General features: G+C 47.2%; 1 protein-coding gene across 1 annotated transcript; it reads left to right on the top strand.

Annotated features, from left to right (window-relative positions):
- Positions 1-1,196: 1,196 nt before the first annotated feature.
- On the top strand, positions 1,197-20,066 carry LOC135460948 (Fc receptor-like protein 5). The gene is made up of 14 exons (XM_064737924.1): positions 1,197-1,332; positions 3,435-3,473; positions 5,003-5,311; positions 5,965-6,261; positions 7,139-7,456; positions 9,263-9,571; positions 10,503-10,854; positions 11,648-11,836; positions 11,887-11,963; positions 13,770-14,078; positions 15,009-15,305; positions 16,347-16,668; positions 18,474-18,781; positions 19,711-20,066. Exons 1-14 carry the CDS (start codon positions 1,197-1,199, stop codon positions 20,064-20,066), a joined length of 3,618 nt encoding a protein of 1,205 aa, XP_064593994.1.
- The last annotated feature ends 130 nt before the right edge of the window (positions 20,067-20,196 follow it).

Here is a 20,196-nt window from a genome sequence, read left to right as displayed (position 1 = left end):
AGGGGACAGGGGACAGGGACAGGGGAGGGGACAGAAATGGGTACAGATGGGGACAGAGACAAGGGAGGGGACAGGGGGGAGGGAGGACAGGGAGGTACAGGGGGGACAGGGACAGGGACAGGGACAGGGACAGGGACAGGGACAGGGACAGGGACAGGGACAGGGAGGTGACAGCGAGGGGAAAGCGAGGGACAGTGATGGTGGGGGACAGGGATGGGGGGGGACAGGGAGGTGACAGGGAGGAGGCCGGGATGGGGGTGACAAGGGATGGGGAAGGGGATGGCGCCACTTTGGGCACAGGGGGACAGAGAGAGGGAGGGGACAGGGACAGGGATGGGGAGGGGATGGTCCCGCTTTGGGGACAGGGATGGGGACATGCGGGACAGTAGGGGACAGGGACAGGAGGGGACAGTGATAGGGACAGGGGGGACAGGAGGGGACAGGGACAGAAGGGGGACAGTGATAGGGACAGGGGGGACAGAAGGAGACAGTGACAGGGACAGGAAGGGGACAGTGATAGGGACAGGGGGGACAGGAGGGGACAGGGACAGGAGGGGACAGTGATAGGGACAGGGGGGACAGGAGGGGACAGGGACAGAAGGGAGACAGTGATAGGGACCGGGGGGACAGGAGGGGATAGTGATAGGGACAGCGAGGGGACAGGGAGGGGACAGGGATGGGGAGGGGACAGGGAGGGGATGGGGACAGGGACAGGGGCAAAGACAGGAACAGGGTGGGACAAGGAGGGACAGGGACAGGGATGGGGACGGGGACAAGGACAAGGGGGCCATGGGGGCGACAGGGGGGGACAGAGAGGGGACGGGGGTTTGACAAGGACAGTGACAGGAGGGGGACAGTGATAGGGACAGGGGGGACAGGAGGGGGACAGGGACAGAGACAGAAGGGGGACAGCGATAGGGACAGGGGGGACAGGAGGGGACAGGGACAGAAGGGAGACAGTGATAGGGACAAGGAGGGACAGGAGGGGACAGGGACGGGGACAGAAGGGAGACAGTGATAGGAACAGGGAGGGACAGGCGGGGACAGTGACAGAGACAGAAGGGGGACAGTGATAGGGACAGGGAGGGGACAGTGACAGTGCCAGGAAGAGGGGAGGGACAGGGAGGGGACAGGAGGGGACAGTGAGAGTGACAGGGAGGGGACAGGGACAGGAAGAGGATGGTGCCACTTTGGGGATGGGGGGGACAGGGAGGGGAGACAGGGAGGAGGGACAGGGAGGAGACAGTGCCAGGGAGGGGACAGTGACAGTGCCAGTGCCAGGGAAGGGAAGGGACAGGGCCATGGCACAGCTGAGCTTCATCCTGCTGCTCGGTGAGCCTCCTCTTCCCCTCCTCCTCCTCTCGCCCATTTCCCTCAATTTTCTCTTTTCCCCCCATTTCCTGCCCTTCATCCCATTTCCTCCTCTTCCTTCTCTTCCTCCCCACCCCATTTTCCCCAAATCCCCTTTCCTCCATTTCTGGGTTTCTCTTCCTCCTCTCTCCCATTTTGCCCAATTTTTCCCATTTTCCCCCAATTTCCATCCCCATTTTCCCCACTCTTCCTCCTCCTCTCCCTCCTCCATCCCTTTTTTTCCCTCAATTTTCCCACCATTTTCCTGCCCTTCATCCCAGCTCCTCCTCCTCTTCCTCCCCAGTCAATTTCCCCAAATTTCCTTCCACCAGCCGCCCCCCCCCCTTCTGGGCTCCTCCTCCTCCCCTCTCCCATTTTCCCCAATTTTCCCCATTTTTCCCCAATTTCCATGGTCATTTTCCCAACTCTTCCTCCTCCTTTTCCTCCATCTCAATTTTTCCAATTTTTTCCCTTATTTCCTATTTCCTGCCCTTCATCCCAACTCCTCTTCCTCTCTTCTCCCTTTTCCCCCAATTTTTCCTTTTTTTCTCTCATTTCCGTGGCCATTATCCCACCTGCTCTTTCTCCTCTTCCTCCTCCTCTCTCCCTATTTTCCCAATTTTAAAAAATTTCTTTTTCTCTTTAAATTAGGTTTTATTTTAAAATTTCCTTTGATTTTTTAAATTTCCTTTCAAAAATTCTCTTTTATTTCTGTTTATTCTAATTTTTCTTTAGTTTTCATTTAAGTTTCTTTTCAAATTTTCTTTTATTTCATTTTCCCTAATTACTAATTAATAAATATTTATTTCCTTTTATTTTTATGTTTATTCTTATTTTCTTTAAAAATTCACTTTTAATTTCCTTTTTACTTTTATATTCTTTTATATTTTAAATTCCTTTACCCCTATTTAATAATTAAGAAAAATTTTTTAATTCCTTTTTATTCCAAATTTTTCCTTTTTCTTTCACTTTTTAATTTTACTTTTTAATTTCCTTATATTTTCTATTTCCTTTTTAAAATGAAATTTTTATTTCAAAATTTTTTCAATTTGCCCTTTTTAAATTTTCCTTTAATTAATAACTTAAAAATAATTTTTAATGTTCTTTTCTATCCCAATTTTTCCTTTCCTTTTTATTTTAATTTTTCCTTTTTAATTTATTTTTTAAATACTCTTTTAATTTCTTTTCATTACTTCTAAATTTAAATAATTTTAATTATTTTATTTATTTCTTTTCCCCTAATTAATAATTACAAAAAGTTTTAAATTTTCATTTTAAAATTTCCTTTTATTTTCTATTTTCTTTTAAAATGAACTTTTAGTATTTAAAATTTTATTTTTGTTTTAATTTATTTTCATTTTCTTTTATTTCATTTTACCCTAATTATCAATTAATAAATATTTGTAATTTCCCTTTGATCCCAATTTCCATTTTCCTTTTATTTGAATTTTTATTTTTAATTTACTTTTTTAAATTATCTTTTATTTTAAATTATTTTTATTTTTAATTTCCATTCATTCACCCAAAAAAATAATCAGCAAATAATTTTTAATTTCTCTTCCTTTATTAAATTTTTTCTTTAATTTTAGTCTTTTATTTTTAATTTACTTTTAAAAATAATAATTAATTTCCTACTTATTTTGAAATTATTTTACATTTAATTTCCCTAATTTCTACCTTATTAATAATTAATAAATAATTTTTATTACCTTTCTATCAAATTTTTTCTCAATTAATTTTTAATTTTTTTCTTTAATTTTTTTACCCTTCTGAAAATTCAGTTTCATTTCCTTTTTACTTCAAAATCATTTTTTATTTCCTTTAATTTTTCCTTTTAATTAATTTTCCTCTAAGTATTAATTAATAAATAATTTATTTTTTTTATTCCAAATTTTTCATTTTCTTTATAGTATTTTAATTCCCTTTCTATTTAAATTATTTTAATTTTTTTATTCCTTTCATTATTAATTAAAAAGTAATTTTTCATTTCCTTTCCATTCCAAAATTTTCCGTTTTTCCCTCAACAACATTTTTCCTCAATTTTCCCAATTTTTAAAAAATTTCCCATTTTTCCTTTTTTCCAGCCTCTCTCCCGATCCTTTTCCCACCGGTGAAGCCCTCAGGTAACAAAAAATTCCCCAAGAAATCGGAATTTTGGACAAAATTGGGACCTTCTTCTGCATCTTCTCCATTTCCTCCTCCAAAATTTGAATTTTTGGGTCATTTTTGGGCTTTTTTTTACCCAATCTGAGTCCAACGCAAGCAGGGTCATGGTGGCACTTCCTCCACCCCAAAAAAAATCAGATATTTAAGAAAAAAAAATCAGAATTTTGGGGAAAAATTTAGAGGTTCCTCTCCACCTTCTCCATCTTCAACATTCCCACCCCCAAAAAATTCAATTTTTGGGCCATTTTGGGGTTTTTTGACCCAACCTGAGCAAAATCCGGGAAGGGTCATGGAGTAACTTCCTCCAAAAAGATCAGAATTTTAGGAAAAAAATCAGAATTTTGGGGAAAATTGAGTAGATTCTCTCCATCCTCTCCACCTTGTCAAGTCCCGGCTCGAAAACTCTGAATTTTTAAGACATTTTTCATCTTTTTGGACCCAATCTGAGCCCAACCTAACCAGAATCAGGATGACACCTCCCATAGCCAAAAAATTGGGATTAGGGGAAAGTTTCAGAAGTTCTGATGCATTTTCTCCATCCCCACCTCCAAAAAACGTTGAAATTTTGGGTCATTCTTGTGATAATTTTGACTCAATCTGAGCCAAACCCAACCACGGTCATAATGATACGTCATCCAACCAACAAAAAAAAGAGCAGAATTTGGTAAAAAACAGGATTTTGGGGAAAACTGGGAGGTTCTTATCCATCAACTCCATCTTCTCCATTACCACCGCCAACCCACTGAATATTTTAGTCATTTTTAGGCCTATTGGAACTAATCCAAATCCAACCCAACCAAGGACACGGTGCCATCTCCTCCACCCCAAAAAACTCCAGAATTTTAGGAAAAAAAATCAGAATTTGGGGGAAAAATTTAAAACTCCTCTCCATCTTCTCCATTTTCACTTTCAAAAGGTGGAATTTATGGGCCTATTTTTGGCTTTTTTGGACAAATCCATGCCCAATCCAAGCAGGGTCAAGGTGGTAACTCCCATGACCAAAAAAAATCAGAATTTTGGGAAAAACCATGCCAGATAAACCACGTGGTTCTCCTCCATATCCTCAATCTTCTCCATTTTCACCTCAAAAACTCTGAATTTTTGGGTCATTTTGAGGCCTTTTGGACCTAATCCAAGTCCAACCCAACCAAGGACATGGTGACACCTCCTCCACAAAACAAAATCAGATATTTAGGAAAAAAATCAGAATTTTGGAGAAAAAATAGGAGGTTCTAATCTGTCTTCTCAATCTTCCCCATTTTCACCTCCAGAAAATGGAATTTTTGGGACATTTTTGGGCTTTTTCAACTCAATCTGAGCCCAACCCAAGCAGGGTCATGGAGGAACCTCCTCCACCAAAAACAAAATCAGAATTTTGGGAAAAGTCAGGATTTTGGGGGAAAATTGGGAGGTTCTTCTCCATCTTCTTCATTCCCACTTCCAAAACATTGGATTTTTTTCTCATTTCCCCCTCTTTTCTCCCCAGACCTCTCCCCTCCCGCCCCCAACATCTCGGTGACGCCGGCCAAGGCACGTTTCCTGGTGGGCGATGCCGTGTCCATCTCCTGCGCCGCGCCGGCACCGCCCGGCACCGACCGCATCCAGGCCTTCCGCTTCACCGGCACCTCGGGCTGGGCCAGCGACGTCCGGACGTCCCGCCGGACGTCTGTCCACACCTTCACCGTCACCGGGCCCCGTGACGGCGGCTTTCATACATGCTCCTACAGCGTCATCCGGCGCGGTGGCCGCGTCCTGCACTCGCCACCCAGCCGAGCGGTGTTCATCAACATCCGAGGTTTTATAGTGGAAACTCCTGGAGTGGGGGGGTCTTTGGGAGGCGTTTGGGGTAAAAATTTGGTCCCGATGAGGTTCAGGGTTGGGTTTTCCACCACATGTTGACTTTTCCACTCAACTGGGGGTTTTAATCCCAAAATTCATCCCCATTGTAATCCAACCTTAACTTTTGTGTCCAATTGGGCATTTTTACCCCCAAATTCATCCCCATTGACCAAACGTTGGGTTTTGGTCCAACAGGGGCATTTTGATCCCATAATCTATCCTTGTTGTGGTCCAACCTTGACTTTTCAGCTCAACATTGACTTTTCCACCGAGTTTGCAATGTTTATCGCAAAATTTGTCTTCATTGAGGTCCAACCGTGAGTTTTCCACCCAACATTGACTTTTCCAGCCAATTTGGGCCATTTTTACCTCTAAATCCATCCCATTGACCAAAACATTGCCTTTAGATGCAACGGTGAAATTTTATCCCAAAATTCATCCCCAGTGAGGTCAAACCTTGACTTCTCCACCAAATTTGACCATTTTCACCCCCAAAATCCACCCCCATTCACCAAAAATCCCCTTTTGACCCAACAGCACCATTTTTACCCCAAAATCCCTCCCCTTTTGACCTCCAACCTTGACCTCTGACAATTCCCCTCCCACCAGACCGCCCAACCCAACCCAACCTGACGGTGACACCCTCGGGCCTCACGGTGCAAGGGCAGCCCCTCCTCTTCCTCTGCATGGCCCCACCCAGCAAAGCCCCTCGGCGCCACTTCCGCTTCCTCCGGGATGAGCTTGAGGTCTCCGAGGGCATCGTGGAAGGTTCTGGAAGCGCCCGGCTGAGGGTGGAGAGGAGCGGCCAGAACCAGACCGGGAACTTCAGCTGCAGCTATGAGGAGATGACCGAGGGGCGCTGGATTGCCTCCTACCCCAGCGAGGCCGTGGCAGTGGTGGTGGAAGGTGATTTTGAGGGGAAATTGGCAGGGTTTGGGTATGGGGAGGGCTGTGGGGAAAGGTGAGGAGATAGCAAGGTGAGGAGAAGGGAGGTTGGTTGAGTTTGGTTGGGTCAAGGTTGGGTCAAGGTTGGGTTTCGTTTGGTTGGGTTGGATTGGGTTTGGATTGGGTCAAGTTTGAACTGGGTTTGGTTGGGTCAAGGTTGGGTTGGGTCAAGGTTGGGTTGGGTTGGGTTGGGTTTGGTTTGGTTTGGTTTGATAGGGTTGGGTTTGGTTGGACCTTGGTTTTGTGTGCTTTAGTCATGGTTGGGTCATGGTTGGGTTTGGTTGGGTTTGGTTTGGTGTGGTTGAGTTTGGTCACATCATGATCCCAAATCTCCGCCTGAATATCCAAAATTGACAATTTCCTTTTTTTTCCCCATTTTTTTCCAAAATATTGAAATTATCAGGAGCCACTTTTAGGCTTTTTGACCCAGTCCCAACCCCAGAATCTCCCCCTGTTTGGCGGCGCCTCCAGGACCATCCAGGGGGTCCCCAAATTCCTAAAGTCATCAAAACTCAGAATTCTGGGGAAATTTGGGAGGTTCTTCTTCATGTTCTCCATTCCCACCTCCAAAATACTGAATTTTGGGCCCTTTTTGGGCTTTTTGACCCAATCCAAGCCCTATCCAAACACGGCCATGGTGGGACTTCCTATAACCAATAAAAACCAGGATTTTGGGAAAAACTGGGTGGTTCTTCTCCATCTTCTCCATTCCCACCCAAAAAACTGAATTGTAGGCTTTATTTCCTCCCAAAAATCTAATTTTGAGCCATTTTCACCCTTTTCCCATCCGAATTTTAAAATCACCGATAACACTGATTTTCCCCCAATTTTTTCCCAGACCCGTGTCCGCCCCCCGTGCTTTGGGTGGAGCCTCCGTCTGGCGTGGTCACCGTGGGTCAGCGGCTGCGCCTGACCTGTTCTGCGAGCCGACGTCACTTCCGGCGCCGCTTCCGCTTCTTCCGCGATGGCATCGAGCTGACTCCGGGTGACCTCATCGATGGCGTCATCAGTGACGTCACTGGTGATGGGTCCCAGCTGGTGTTCCCGCGGATTTCCCCCGAATTTTCCGGGAATTTCAGCTGCCTGCTGGAGGAGGAGGTGGGCGGGGCCTGGGTGGAGGCTCCGCCCAGTGAAGGCGTGGCCGTGGTGGTCACGGGTAGGTGAGGGGTTTTGGGGGAAAAGGGGGGATTTGGGGAAAAAGTGGAGGGGGAGGAGACATATTGGGATTTATTGGTTTGGAGTATTTGATGACCGTGGGGTTGTTTTTGGGGTGAGTTTTGGGTTCTTTTGTGGTATTTGCTGAACCATGTTTCTTTAGGGCTGATTTTTAGCATTTTTGGGTTTTTTTATGTCCACGGGAGTTTTTTGGGTTGTTTTGGGGGTATTTTCTGGCCCTGGGGTTTATTTCGGGGTGAGTTTTGAGGTTTGGGTTATTTGCCGACACATGGGGTTTTTTGAGATGGTTTTGGGGTTTTTGTGGCGTTTGCTGACCCTGGAGTTTATCTGGGGGAAGTTTTGGAATTTTTGAGGTGTTCACTTACCCAGGAATTTTTGGGGTGAGGTTTGGGGTTTTTGAGATATTTGCTGACTAAGGGCTTTTTTTGGAGATGGTTTTGGGGTATTTTGAGGCATTTGCTAACCCTGGGGATATTTTGGGGGTGGTTTGTGTTTTTTGGGTTATTTGCTGCCCCTGGGGTTTATTTTGTGGTCGTTTTGCGGTGGTTTTGGGTATTTGATCACCCAGGGGGGGTTTGGGGTGACTTTTGGGTGTTTGGGGGGTTTATGATAGCCATGGGGGTTTTCTGGGGTGCTTTTGGGGTATTTGCTGACCCTGGGGTTCCTTTTGGGGTGGTTTTAGGATTTTTGGTTATTTTTTTTACTTTTTTGACCCAGTCTGAGCCCAACTCAAGCAGGGTCATGGTGGCACTTCCTCCATCCAAAAAAATTTTGAAAATTTAGGAAAAAAAATCAGGATTTTGTGAAAAACTAGGTATTTCTTCCCCCTTTCTCCATCTTCCCCATCTTTCCCATTCTCACCTCCAAAACTTGAATTTTTGGGTCACTTTTGGGCTTTTTTGGACCCAAACTTAGCCCAACCCAAGCAGAGTCATGGTGGGACCTCCTTCATCCAAAAAAAAAAAAAAAAAGATCGGAGCTTTAGGGAAAAAAACCCCAGGATTTTGGGAAAATTGGGACATTCTTCTCCACCTTCTCCATCTTCTTCATCCCCATTGCCAAAACATTCAAATTTTGGTACCGTTTTTGGGCTTCTTTGACCAAGTCCAAGCCCAACCCAAGTGGGTCATGGTGGAACCTCTTACAACAAAAAAAATAAAAGGAGTTTTGGGGAAAAATTGGGAGGTTCTTTTCCATCTTCTCCTCTTCTCCGTTTTCACCTCCAAAAAATTGAATTTTTGGGCCTATTTTGGGCTTTTTTGGACAAATCCAAGCCCAACCCAAGCAGGGTCATGGTGGTACCTCCCATGACCAACAAACACCAGGATTTTGGGAAAAACCTGCTAGTGGTTCTCCATCTCCTCAATCTTCGCCATTTTCACCTCAAAAACTCTGAATTTTTGGGTCATTTTTAGGCCTTTTGGACCTAATCCAAGTCCAACCCAACCAAGGACATGGTGACACCTCCTCCACAAAACAAAATCAGATATTTAGGAAAAAAAATTAGAATTTTGGGGAAAAATTGGGAGGTTCTTCTCTATCTTCTCCATCTTCCTCATTTTCACCTCCAGAAAATGGAATTTTTGGGACATTTTTGGGCTTTTTCAACTCAATCTGAGCCCAACCCAAGCAGGGTCATGGAGGAACCTCCTCCACCAAAAACAAAATCAGAATTTTGGGAAAAGTCAGGATTTTGGGGGAAAATTGGGAGGTTCTTCTCCATCTTCTTCATTCCCACTTCCAAAACATTGGATTTTTTTCTCATTTCCCCCTCTTTTCTCCCCAGACCTCTCCCCTCCCGCCCCCAACATCTCGGTGACGCCGGCCAAGGCACGTTTCCTGGTGGGCGATGCCGTGTCCATCTCCTGCGCCGCGCCGGCACCGCCCGGCACCGACCGCATCCAGGCCTTCCGCTTCAACGGCACCTCGGGCTGGGCCAGCGACGTCCGGACGTCCCGCCGGACGTCTGTCCACACCTTCACCGTCACCGGGCCCCGCGACGGCGGCGTCCACACCTGCTCCTACAGCGTCGTCCGGCGCGGTGGCCGCGTCCTCCACTCGCCGCCCAGCCGGGCTGTGGTCATCGATGTCCGAGGTTTTGCGATGGAAACTCCTGGAGTGGGGGGTTTTGGGGTCAAAATTTGCTCCCGATGAGGTTCAGGGTTGGGTTTTCCACCACATGTTGACTTTTCTACTCAATTGGGGGTTTTAATCCCAAAATTCATACCCATTGAGATCCAACCTTGACTTTTCCACTAAACCTTGACTTTACCACCCAACTGGGCATTTTTATCCCAAAATTCATTTTCGTTGATGTCGAACGTTGACTTCTGTGTCCAATTGGGGATTTTAGGCCAAAATTTGGTCCTGCCGAGGTTCAGGGTTGGGTTTTCCACCCAATGTTGACTTTTCTACTACTTTTCTACTCAATTGGGGGTTTTAATCCCAAAATGTCTCCCCATTGAGATCCAACCTTGACTTTTGTGTCCAATTGGGCATTTTTATCCAAAAATCCGTCCCCATTGAGGTCCAACCTTGACTTTTCCACCCAATGTTGCGTTTTCTACCCAACTCCATCATTATTTTCCCAAGTTCATCTCATTGAGGCTCAGTGTTGACTTTTCCACCCAATTGGGCATTTTTACCCCCAAATTCATCCCCATTGACCAAACGTTGGGTTTTGGTCCAACAGGGGCATTTTGATCCCATAATCTATCCTTGTTGTGGTCCAACCGTGAGTTTTCCACCCAACATTGACTTTTCCAGCCAATTTGGGCCATTTTTACCTCTAAATCCATCCCATTGACCAAAACATTGCCTTTAGATGCAACGGTGAAATTTTATCCCAAAATTCATCCCCAGTGAGGTCAAACCTTGACTTCTCCCCCAAATTTGACCATTTTCACCCCCAAACTCCACCCCCATTCACCAAAAATCCCCTTTTGACCCAACAGCACCATTTTTACCCCAAAATCCCTCCCCTTTTGACCTCCAACCTTGACCTCTGACAATTCCCCTCCCACCAGACCGCCCAACCCAACCCAACCTGACGGTGACACCCTCGGGCCTCACGGTGCAAGGGCAGCCCCTCCTCTTCCTCTGCATGGCCCCACCCAGCAAAGCCCCTCGGCGCCACTTCCGCTTCCTCCGGGATGAGCTTGAGGTCTCCGAGGGCATCGTGGAAGGTTCTGGAAGCGCCCGGCTGAGGGTGGAGAGGAGCGGCCAGAACCAGACCGGGAACTTCAGCTGCAGCTATGAGGAGATGACCGAGGGGCGCTGGATTGCCTCCTACCCCAGCGAGGCCGTGGCAGTGGTGGTGGAAGGTGATTTTGAGGGGAAATTGGCAGGGTTTGGGTATGGGGAGGGCTGTGGGGAAAGGTGAGGAGATAGCAAGGTGAGGAGAAGGAGGTTGGTTGAGTTTGGTTGGGTCAAGGTTGGGTCAGGTTGGGTTTTGTTTGGTTGGGTTGGATTGGGTTTGGTTGGGTCAAGGTTGGGTTGGGTCAAGGTTGGGTTGGGTTGGGTGGTGGTTTGGTTTGGTTTGGTTTGATAGGGTTGGGTTTGGTTGGACCTTGGTTTTGTGTGCTTTAGTCATGGTTGGGTCATGGTTGGGTTTGGTTGGGTTTGGTTTGGTGTGGTTGAGGTTGGTCACATCATGATCCCAAATCTCCGCCTGAATATCCAAAATTGACAATTTCCTTTTTTTCCCCATTTTTTTCCAAAATATTGAAATTATCAGGAGCCACTTTTAGGCTTTTTGACCCAGTCCCAACCCCAGAATCTCCCCCTGTTTGGCGGCGCCTCCAGGACCATCCAGGGGGTCCCCAAATTCCTAAAGTCATCAAAACTCAGAATTCTGGGGAAATTTGGGAGGTTCTTCTTCATGTTCTCCATTCCCACCTCCAAAATACTGAATTTTGGGCCCTTTTTGGGCTTTTTGACCCAATCCAAGCCCTATCCAAACACGGCCATGGTGGGACTTCCTATAACCAATAAAAACCAGGATTTTGGGAAAAACTGGGTGGTTCTTCTCCATCTTCTCCATTCCCACCCAAAAAACTGAATTGTAGGCTTTATTTCCTCCCAAAAATCTAATTTTGAGCCATTTTCACCCTTTTCCCATCCGAATTTTAAAATCACCGATAACACTGATTTTCCCCCAATTTTTTCCCAGACCCGTGTCCGCCCCCGTGCTTTGGGTGGAGCCTCCGTCTGGCGTGGTCACCGTGGGTCAGCGGCTGCGCCTGACCTGTTCTGCGAGCCGACGTCACTTCCGGCGCCGCTTCCGCTTCTTCCGCGATGGCATCGAGCTGACTCCGGGTGACCTCATCGATGGCGTCATCAGTGACGTCACTGGTGATGGGTCCCAGCTGGTGTTCCCGCGGATTTCCCCGAATTTTCCGGGAATTTCAGCTGCCTGCTGGAGGAGGAGGTGGGCGGGGCCTGGGTGGAGGCTCCGCCCAGGGAAGGCGTGGCCGTGGTGGTCACGGGTAGGTGAGGGGTTTTGGGGGGAAAATGGGGGATTTGGGGAAAAAGTGGAGGGGGAGGAGACATATTGGGATTTATTGGTTTGGAGTATTTGATGACCGTGGGGTTGTTTTTGGGGTGAGTTTTGGGTTCTTTTGTGGTATTTGCTGAACCATGTTTCTTTAGGGCTGATTTTTAGCATTTTTGGGTTTTTTTATGTCCACGGGAGTTTTTTGGGTTGTTTTGGGGGTATTTTCTGGCCCTGGGGTTTATTTCGGGGTGAGTTTTGAGGTTTGGGTTATTTGCCGACACATGGGGGTTTTTTGAGATGGTTTTGGGGTTTTTGTGGCGTTTGCTGACCCTGGAGTTTATCTGGGGGAAGTTTTGGAATTTTTGAGGTGTTCACTTACCCAGGAATTTTTGGGGTGAGGTTTGGGGTTTTTGAGATATTTGCTGACTAAGGGCTTTTTTTGGAGATGGTTTTGGGGTATTTTGAGGCATTTGCTAACCCTGGGGATATTTTGGGGGTGGTTTTGTGTTTTTTGGGTTATTTGCTGCCCTGGGGTTTATTTTGTGGTCGTTTTGCGGTGGTTTTGGGTATTTGATCACCCAGGGGGGGTTTGGGGTGACTTTTGGGTGTTTGGGGGGTTTATGATAGCCATGGGGGTTTTCTGGGGTGCTTTTGGGGTATTTGCTGACCCTGGGGTTCCTTTTGGGGTGGTTTTAGGATTTTTGGTTATTTTTTTTACTTTTTTGACCCAGTCTGAGCCCAACTCAAGCAGGGTCATGGTGGCACTTCCTCCATCCAAAAAAATTTTGAAAATTTAGGAAAAAAAATCAGGATTTTGTGAAAAACTAGGTATTTCTTCCCCCTTTCTCCATCTTCCCCATCTTTCCCATTCTCACCTCCAAAACTTGAATTTTTGGGTCACTTTTGGGCTTTTTGGACCCAAACTTAGCCCAACCCAAGCAGAGTCATGGTGGGACCTCCTTAATCCAAAAAAAAAAAAAAAAAGATCGGAGCTTTAGGGAAAAAAACCCCAGGATTTTGGGAAAATTGGGACATTCTTCTCCACCTTCTCCATCTTCTTCATCCCCATTGCCAAAACATTCAAATTTTGGTACCGTTTTTGGGCTTCTTTGACCAAGTCCAAGCCCAACCCAAGTGGGTCATGGTGGAACCTCTTACAACAAAAAAAATAAAAGGAGTTTTGGGGAAAAATTGGGAGGTTCTTTTCCATCTTCTCCTCTTCTCCGTTTTCACCTCCAAAAATTGAATTTTTGGGCCTATTTTGGGCTTTTTTGGACAAATCCAAGCCCAACCCAAGCAGGGTCATGGTGGTACCTCCCATGACCAACAAACACCAGGATTTTGGGAAAAACCTGCTAGTGGTTCTCCATCTCCTCAATCTTCGCCATTTTCACCTCAAAAACTCTGAATTTTTGGGTCATTTTTAGGCCTTTTGGACCTAATCCAAGTCCAACCCAACCAAGGACATGGTGACACCTCCTCCACAAAACAAAATCAGATATTTAGGAAAAAAAATTAGAATTTTGGGGAAAAATTGGGAGGTTCTTCTCTATCTTCTCCATCTTCCTCATTTTCACCTCCAGAAAATGGAATTTTTGGGACATTTTTGGGCTTTTTCAACTCAATCTGAGCCCAACCCAAGCAGGGTCATGGAGGAACCTCCTCCACCAAAAACAAAATCAGAATTTTGGGAAAAGTCAGGATTTTGGGGGAAAATTGGGAGGTTCTTCTCCATCTTCTTCATTCCCACTTCCAAAACATTGGATTTTTTTCTCATTTCCCCCTCTTTTCTCCCCAGACCTCTCCCCTCCCGCCCACAACATCTCGGTGACGCCGGCCAAGGCACGTTTCCTGGTGGGCGATGCCGTGTCCATCTCCTGCGCCGCGCCGGCACCGCCCGGCACCGACCGCATCCAGGCCTTCCGCTTCAACGGCACCTCGGGCTGGGCCAGCGACGTCCGGACGTCCCGCCGGACGTCTGTCCACACCTTCACCGTCACCGGGCCCCGCGACGGCGGCGTCCACACCTGCTCCTACAGCGTCGTCCGGCGCGGTGGCCGCGTCCTCCACTCGCCGCCCAGCCGGGCTGTGGTCATCGATGTCCGAGGTTTTGCGATGGAAACTCCTGGAGTGGGGGGTTTTGGGGTCAAAATTTGCTCCCGATGAGGTTCAGGGTTGGGTTTTCCACCACATGTTGACTTTTCTACTCAATTGGGGGTTTTATCCCAAAATTCATACCCATTGAGATCCAACCTTGACTTTTCCACTAAACCTTGACTTTACCACCCAACTGGGCATTTTTATCCCAAAATTCATTTTCGTTGATGTCGAACGTTGACTTCTGTGTCCAATTGGGGATTTTAGGCCAAAATTTGGTCCTGCCGAGGTTCAGGGTTGGGTTTTCCACCCAATGTTGACTTTTCTACTACTTTTCTACTCAATTGGGGGTTTTAATCCCAAAATGTCTCCCCATTGAGATCCAACCTTGACTTTTGTGTCCAATTGGGCATTTTTATCCAAAAATCCGTCCCCATTGAGGTCCAACCTTGACTTTTCCACCCAATGTTGCGTTTTCTACCCAACTCCATCATTATTTTCCCAAGTTCATCTCATTGAGGCTCAGTGTTGACTTTTCCACCCAATTGGGCATTTTTACCCCCAAATTCATCCCCATTGACCAAACGTTGGGTTTTGGTCCAACAGGGGCATTTTGATCCCATAATCTATCCTTGTTGTGGTCCAACCGTGAGTTTTCCACCCAACATTGACTTTTCCAGCCAATTTGGGCCATTTTTACCTCTAAATCCATCCCATTGACCAAAACATTGCCTTTAGATGCAACGGTGAAATTTTATCCCAAAATTCATCCCCAGTGAGGTCAAACCTTGACTTCTCCACCAAATTTGACCATTTTCACCCCCAAAATCCACCCCCATTCACCAAAAATCCCCTTTTGACCCAACAGCACCATTTTTACCCCAAAATCCCTCCCCTTTTGACCTCCAACCTTGACCTCTGACAATTCCCCTCCCACCAGACCGCCCAACCCAACCCAACCTGACGGTGACACCCTCGGGCCTCACGGTGCAAGGGCAGCCCCTCCTCTTCCTCTGCATGGCCCCACCCAGCAAAGCCCCTCGGCGCCACTTCCGCTTCCTCCGGGATGAGCTTGAGGTCTCCGAGGGCATCGTGGAAGGTTCTGGAAGCGCCCGGCTGAGGGTGGAGAGGAGCGGCCAGAACCAGACTGGGAACTTCAGCTGCAGCTATGAGGAGATGACCGAGGGGCGCTGGATTGCCTCCTACCCCAGCGAGGCCGTGGCAGTGGTGGTGGAAGGTGATTTTGAGGGGAAATTGGCAGGGTTTGGGTATGGGGAGGGCTGTGGGAAAAAGGTGAGGAGATAGCAAGGTGAGGAGAAGGAAGGTTGGTTGAGTTTGGTTGGGTCAAGGTTCAGTCAAGGTTGGGTTGGGTTGGATTGGGTTTGGTTGGGTCAAGGTTGAATTGGGTTGGGTTGGGTCAAGGTTGGGTTTAGTTTTGTTGGGTTTGGTTGGGTTGGGTTTGGTTTGGTTTGGTTTGATATGGTTGGGTTTGGTTGGACCTTGGTTGTATTGGGTTTAGTCATGGTTGGGTCGTGGTTGGGTTTGGTTGGGTTTGGTTTGGTGTGGTTGAGTTTGGTCACATCATGATCCCAAATCTCCGCCTGAATATCCAAAATTGACAATTTCCTTTTTTTCCCCATTTTTTCCAAAATATTGAAATTATCAGGAGCCACTTTTAGGCTTTTTGACCCAGTCCCAACCCCAGAATCTCCCCCTGTTTTGTGGCACCTCCAGGACCATCCAGGAGGTCCCCAAATTCCTAAAGTCATCAAAACTCAGAATTCTGGGAAAATCTGGGAGGTTCTTCTTCATCTTCTCGATTCCCACCTCTAAAAACTTGACCTTTTGGACCATTTTTAGCCTTTTTTCACCCAACCCAACCAGGGCCATGGTGGGACCTCTTCCATCAAAGAAAAATCAGAGTTTTGGGTAAAATCAGGGCTTGGGGAAAAACTAGGTGGTTTTTCTCCATCTTCTCCATGGTCTTCATTTTCCCATTCCCACCTCCAAAATATTGAATTTTGGGCCCTTTTTGGGCTTTTTGACCCAATCCAAGCCCTATCCAAACACGGCCATGGTGGGACTTCCTATAACCAATAAAAACCAGGATTTTGGGAAAAACTGGGTGGTTCTTCTCCATCTTCTCCATTCCCACCCAAAAAACTGAATTGTAGGCTTTATTTCCTCCCAAAAATCTAATTTTGAGCCATTTTCACCCTTTTCCCATCCGAATTTTAAAATCACCGATAACACTGATTTTCCCCCAATTTTTTCCCAGACCCGTGTCCGCCCCCCGTGCTTTGGGTGGAGCCTCCGTCTGGCGTGGTCACCGTGGGTCAGCGGCTGCGCCTGACCTGTTCTGCGAGCCGACGTCACTTCCGGCGCCGCTTCCGCTTCTTCCGCAATGGCATCGAGCTGACTCCGGGTGACCTCATCGATGGCGTCATCAGTGACGTCACTGGTGATGGGTCCCAGCTGGTGTTCCCGCGGATTTCCCCCGAATTTTCCGGGAATTTCAGCTGCCTGCTGGAGGAGGAGGTGGGCGGGGCCTGGGTGGAGGCTCCGCCCAGTGAAGGCGTGGCCGTGGTGGTCACGGGTAGGTGAGGGGTTTTGGGGGGAAAATGGGGGATTTGGGGAAAAAGTGGAGGGGGAGGAGACATATTGGGATTTATTGGTTTGGAGTATTTGATGACCGTGGGGTTGTTTTTGGGGTGAGTTTTGGGTTCTTTTGTGGTATTTGCTGAACCATGTTTCTTTAGGGCTGATTTTTAGCATTTTTGGGTTTTTTTATGTCCACGGGAGTTTTTTGGGTTGTTTTGGGGGTATTTTCTGGCCCTGGGGTTTATTTCGGGGTGAGTTTTGAGGTTTGGGTTATTTGCCGACACATGGGGGTTTTTTGAGGTGGTTTTGGGGTTTTTGTGGCGTTTGCTGGCCCTGGAGTTTATCTGGGGGAAGTTTTGGAATTTTTGAGGTGTTCACTTACCCAGGAATTTTTGGGGTGAGGTTTGGGGTTTTTGAGATATTTGCTGACTAAGGGCTTTTTTTGGAGATGGTTTTGGGGTATTTTGAGGCATTTGCTAACCCTGGGGATATTTTGGGGGTGGTTTTGTGTTTTTTGGGTTATTTGCTGTCCCTGGGGTTTATTTTGTGGTCGTTTTGCGGTGGTTTTGGGTATTTGATCACCCAGGGGGGTTTGGGGTGACTTTTGGGTGTTTGGGGGGTTTATGATAGCCATGGGGGTTTTCTGGGGTGCTTTTGGGGTATTTGCTGACCCTGGGGTTCCTTTTGGGGTGGTTTTAGGATTTTTGGTTATTTTTTTTACTTTTTTGACCCAGTCTGAGCCCAACTCAAGCAGGGTCATGGTGGCACTTCCTCCATCCAAAAAAATTTTGAAAATTTAGGAAAAAAAATCAGGATTTTGTGAAAAACTAGGTATTTCTTCCCCCTTTCTCCATCTTCCCCATCTTTCCCATTCTCACCTCCAAAACTTGAATTTTTGGGTCACTTTTGGGCTTTTTTGGACCCAAACTTAGCCCAACCCAAGCAGAGTCATGGTGGGACCTCCTTCATCCAAAAAAAAAAAAAAAAAAGATCGGAGCTTTAGGGAAAAAAACCCCAGGATTTTGGGAAAATTGGGACATTCTTCTCCACCTTCTCCATCTTCTTCATCCCCATTGCCAAAACATTCAAATTTTGGTACCGTTTTTGGGCTTCTTTGACCAAGTCCAAGCCCAACCCAAGTGGGTCATGGTGGAACCTCTTACAACAAAAAAAATAAAAGGAGTTTTGGGGAAAAATTGGGAGGTTCTTTTCCATCTTCTCCTCTTCTCCGTTTTCACCTCCAAAAAATTGAATTTTTGGGCCTATTTTGGGCTTTTTTGGACAAATCCAAGCCCAACCCAAGCAGGGTCATGGTGGTACCTCCCATGACCAACAAACACCAGGATTTTGGGAAAAACCTGCTAGTGGTTCTCCATCTCCTCAATCTTCGCCATTTTCACCTCAAAAACTCTGAATTTTTGGGTCATTTTTAGGCCTTTTGGACCTAATCCAAGTCCAACCCAACCAAGGACATGGTGACACCTCCTCCACAAAACAAAATCAGATATTTAGGAAAAAAAATTAGAATTTTGGGGAAAAATTGGGAGGTTCTTCTCTATCTTCTCCATCTTCCTCATTTTCACCTCCAGAAAATGGAATTTTTGGGACATTTTTGGGCTTTTTCAACTCAATCTGAGCCCAACCCAAGCAGGGTCATGGAGGAACCTCCTCCACCAAAAACAAAATCAGAATTTTGGGAAAAGTCAGGATTTTGGGGGAAAATTGGGAGGTTCTTCTCCATCTTCTTCATTCCCACTTCCAAAACATTGGATTTTTTTCTCATTTCCCCCTCTTTTCTCCCCAGACCTCTCCCCTCCCGCCCCAACATCTCGGTGACGCCGGCCAAGGCACGTTTCCTGGTGGGCGATGCCGTGTCCATCTCCTGCGCCGCGCCGGCACCGCCCGGCACCGACCGCATCCAGGCCTTCCGCTTCAACGGCACCTCGGGCTGGGCCAGCGACGTCCGGACATCCCGCCGGACGTCTGTCCACACCTTCACCGTCACCGGGCCCCGCGACGGCGGCGTCCACACCTGCTCCTACAGCGTCATCCGGCGCGGTGGCCGCGTCCTCCACTCGCCGCCCAGCCGGGCTGTGGTCATCGATGTCCGAGGTTTTGCGATGGAAACTCCTGGAGTGGGGGGTTTTGGGGTCAAAATTTGCTCCCGATGAGGTTCAGGATTGGGTTTTCCACCACATGTTGACTTTTCTACTCAATTGGGGGTTTTATCCCAAAATTCATACCCATTGAGATCCAACCTTGACTTTTCCACTAAACCTTGACTTTACCACCAACTGGGCATTTTTATCCCAAAATTCATTTTCGTTGATGTCGAACGTTGACTTCTGTGTCCAATTGGGGATTTTAGGCCAAAATTTGGTCCTGCCGAGGTTCAGGGTTGGGTTTTCCACCCAATGTTGACTTTTCTACTACTTTTCTACTCAATTGGGGGTTTTAATCCCAAAATGTCTCCCCATTGAGATCCAACCTTGACTTTTGTGTCCAATTGAGCATTTTTATCCAAAAATCCGTCCCCATTGAGGTCCAACCTTGACTTTTCCACCCAATGTTGCGTTTTCTACCCAACTCCATCATTATTTTCCCAAGTTCATCTCATTGAGGCTCAGTGTTGACTTTTCCACCCAATTGGGCATTTTTACCCCCAAATTCATCCCCATTGACCAAACGTTGGGTTTTGGTCCAACAGGGGCATTTTGATCCCATAATCTATCCTTGTTGTGGTCCAACCGTGAGTTTTCCACCCAACATTGACTTTTCCAGCCAATTTGGGCCATTTTTACCTCTAAATCCATCCCATTGACCAAAACATTGCCTTTAGATGCAACGGTGAAATTTTATCCCAAAATTCATCCCCAGTGAGGTCAAACCTTGACTTCTCCACCAAATTTGACCATTTTCACCCCCAAAATCCACCCCCATTCACCAAAAATCCCCTTTTGACCCAACAGCACCATTTTTACCCCAAAATCCCTCCCCTTTTGACCTCCAACCTTGACCTCTGACAATTCCCCTCCCACCAGACCGCCCAACCCAACCCAACCTGACGGTGACACCCTCGGGCCTCACGGTGCAAGGGCAGCCCCTCCTCTTCCTCTGCATGGCCCCACCCAGCAAAGCCCCTCGGCGCCACTTCCGCTTCCTCCGGGATGAGCTTGAGGTCTCCGAGGGCATCGTGGAAGGTTCTGGAAGCGCCCGGCTGAGGGTGGAGAGGAGCGGCCAGAACCAGACCGGGAACTTCAGCTGCAGCTATGAGGAGATGACCGAGGGGCGCTGGATTGCCTCCTACCCCAGCGAGGCCGTGGCAGTGGTGGTGGAAGGTGATTTTGAGGGGAAATTGGCAGGGTTTGGGTATGGGGAGGGCTGTGGGGAAAGGTGAGGAGATAGCAAGGTGAGGAGAAGGGAGGTTGGTTGAGTTTGGTTGGGTCAAGGTTGGGTCAAGGTTGGGTTTTGTTTGGTTGGGTTGGATTGGGTTTGGTTGGGTCAAGGTTGGGTTGGGTCAAGGTTGG

Source organism: Zonotrichia leucophrys, unplaced genomic scaffold (assembly GCF_028769735.1).
Source record: "Zonotrichia leucophrys gambelii isolate GWCS_2022_RI unplaced genomic scaffold, RI_Zleu_2.0 Scaffold_134_123620, whole genome shotgun sequence".
In the NCBI taxonomy this organism is placed as follows: domain Eukaryota; kingdom Metazoa; phylum Chordata; class Aves; order Passeriformes; family Passerellidae; genus Zonotrichia; species Zonotrichia leucophrys.
This window is presented reverse-complemented; position numbering and strand designations above follow the sequence as displayed.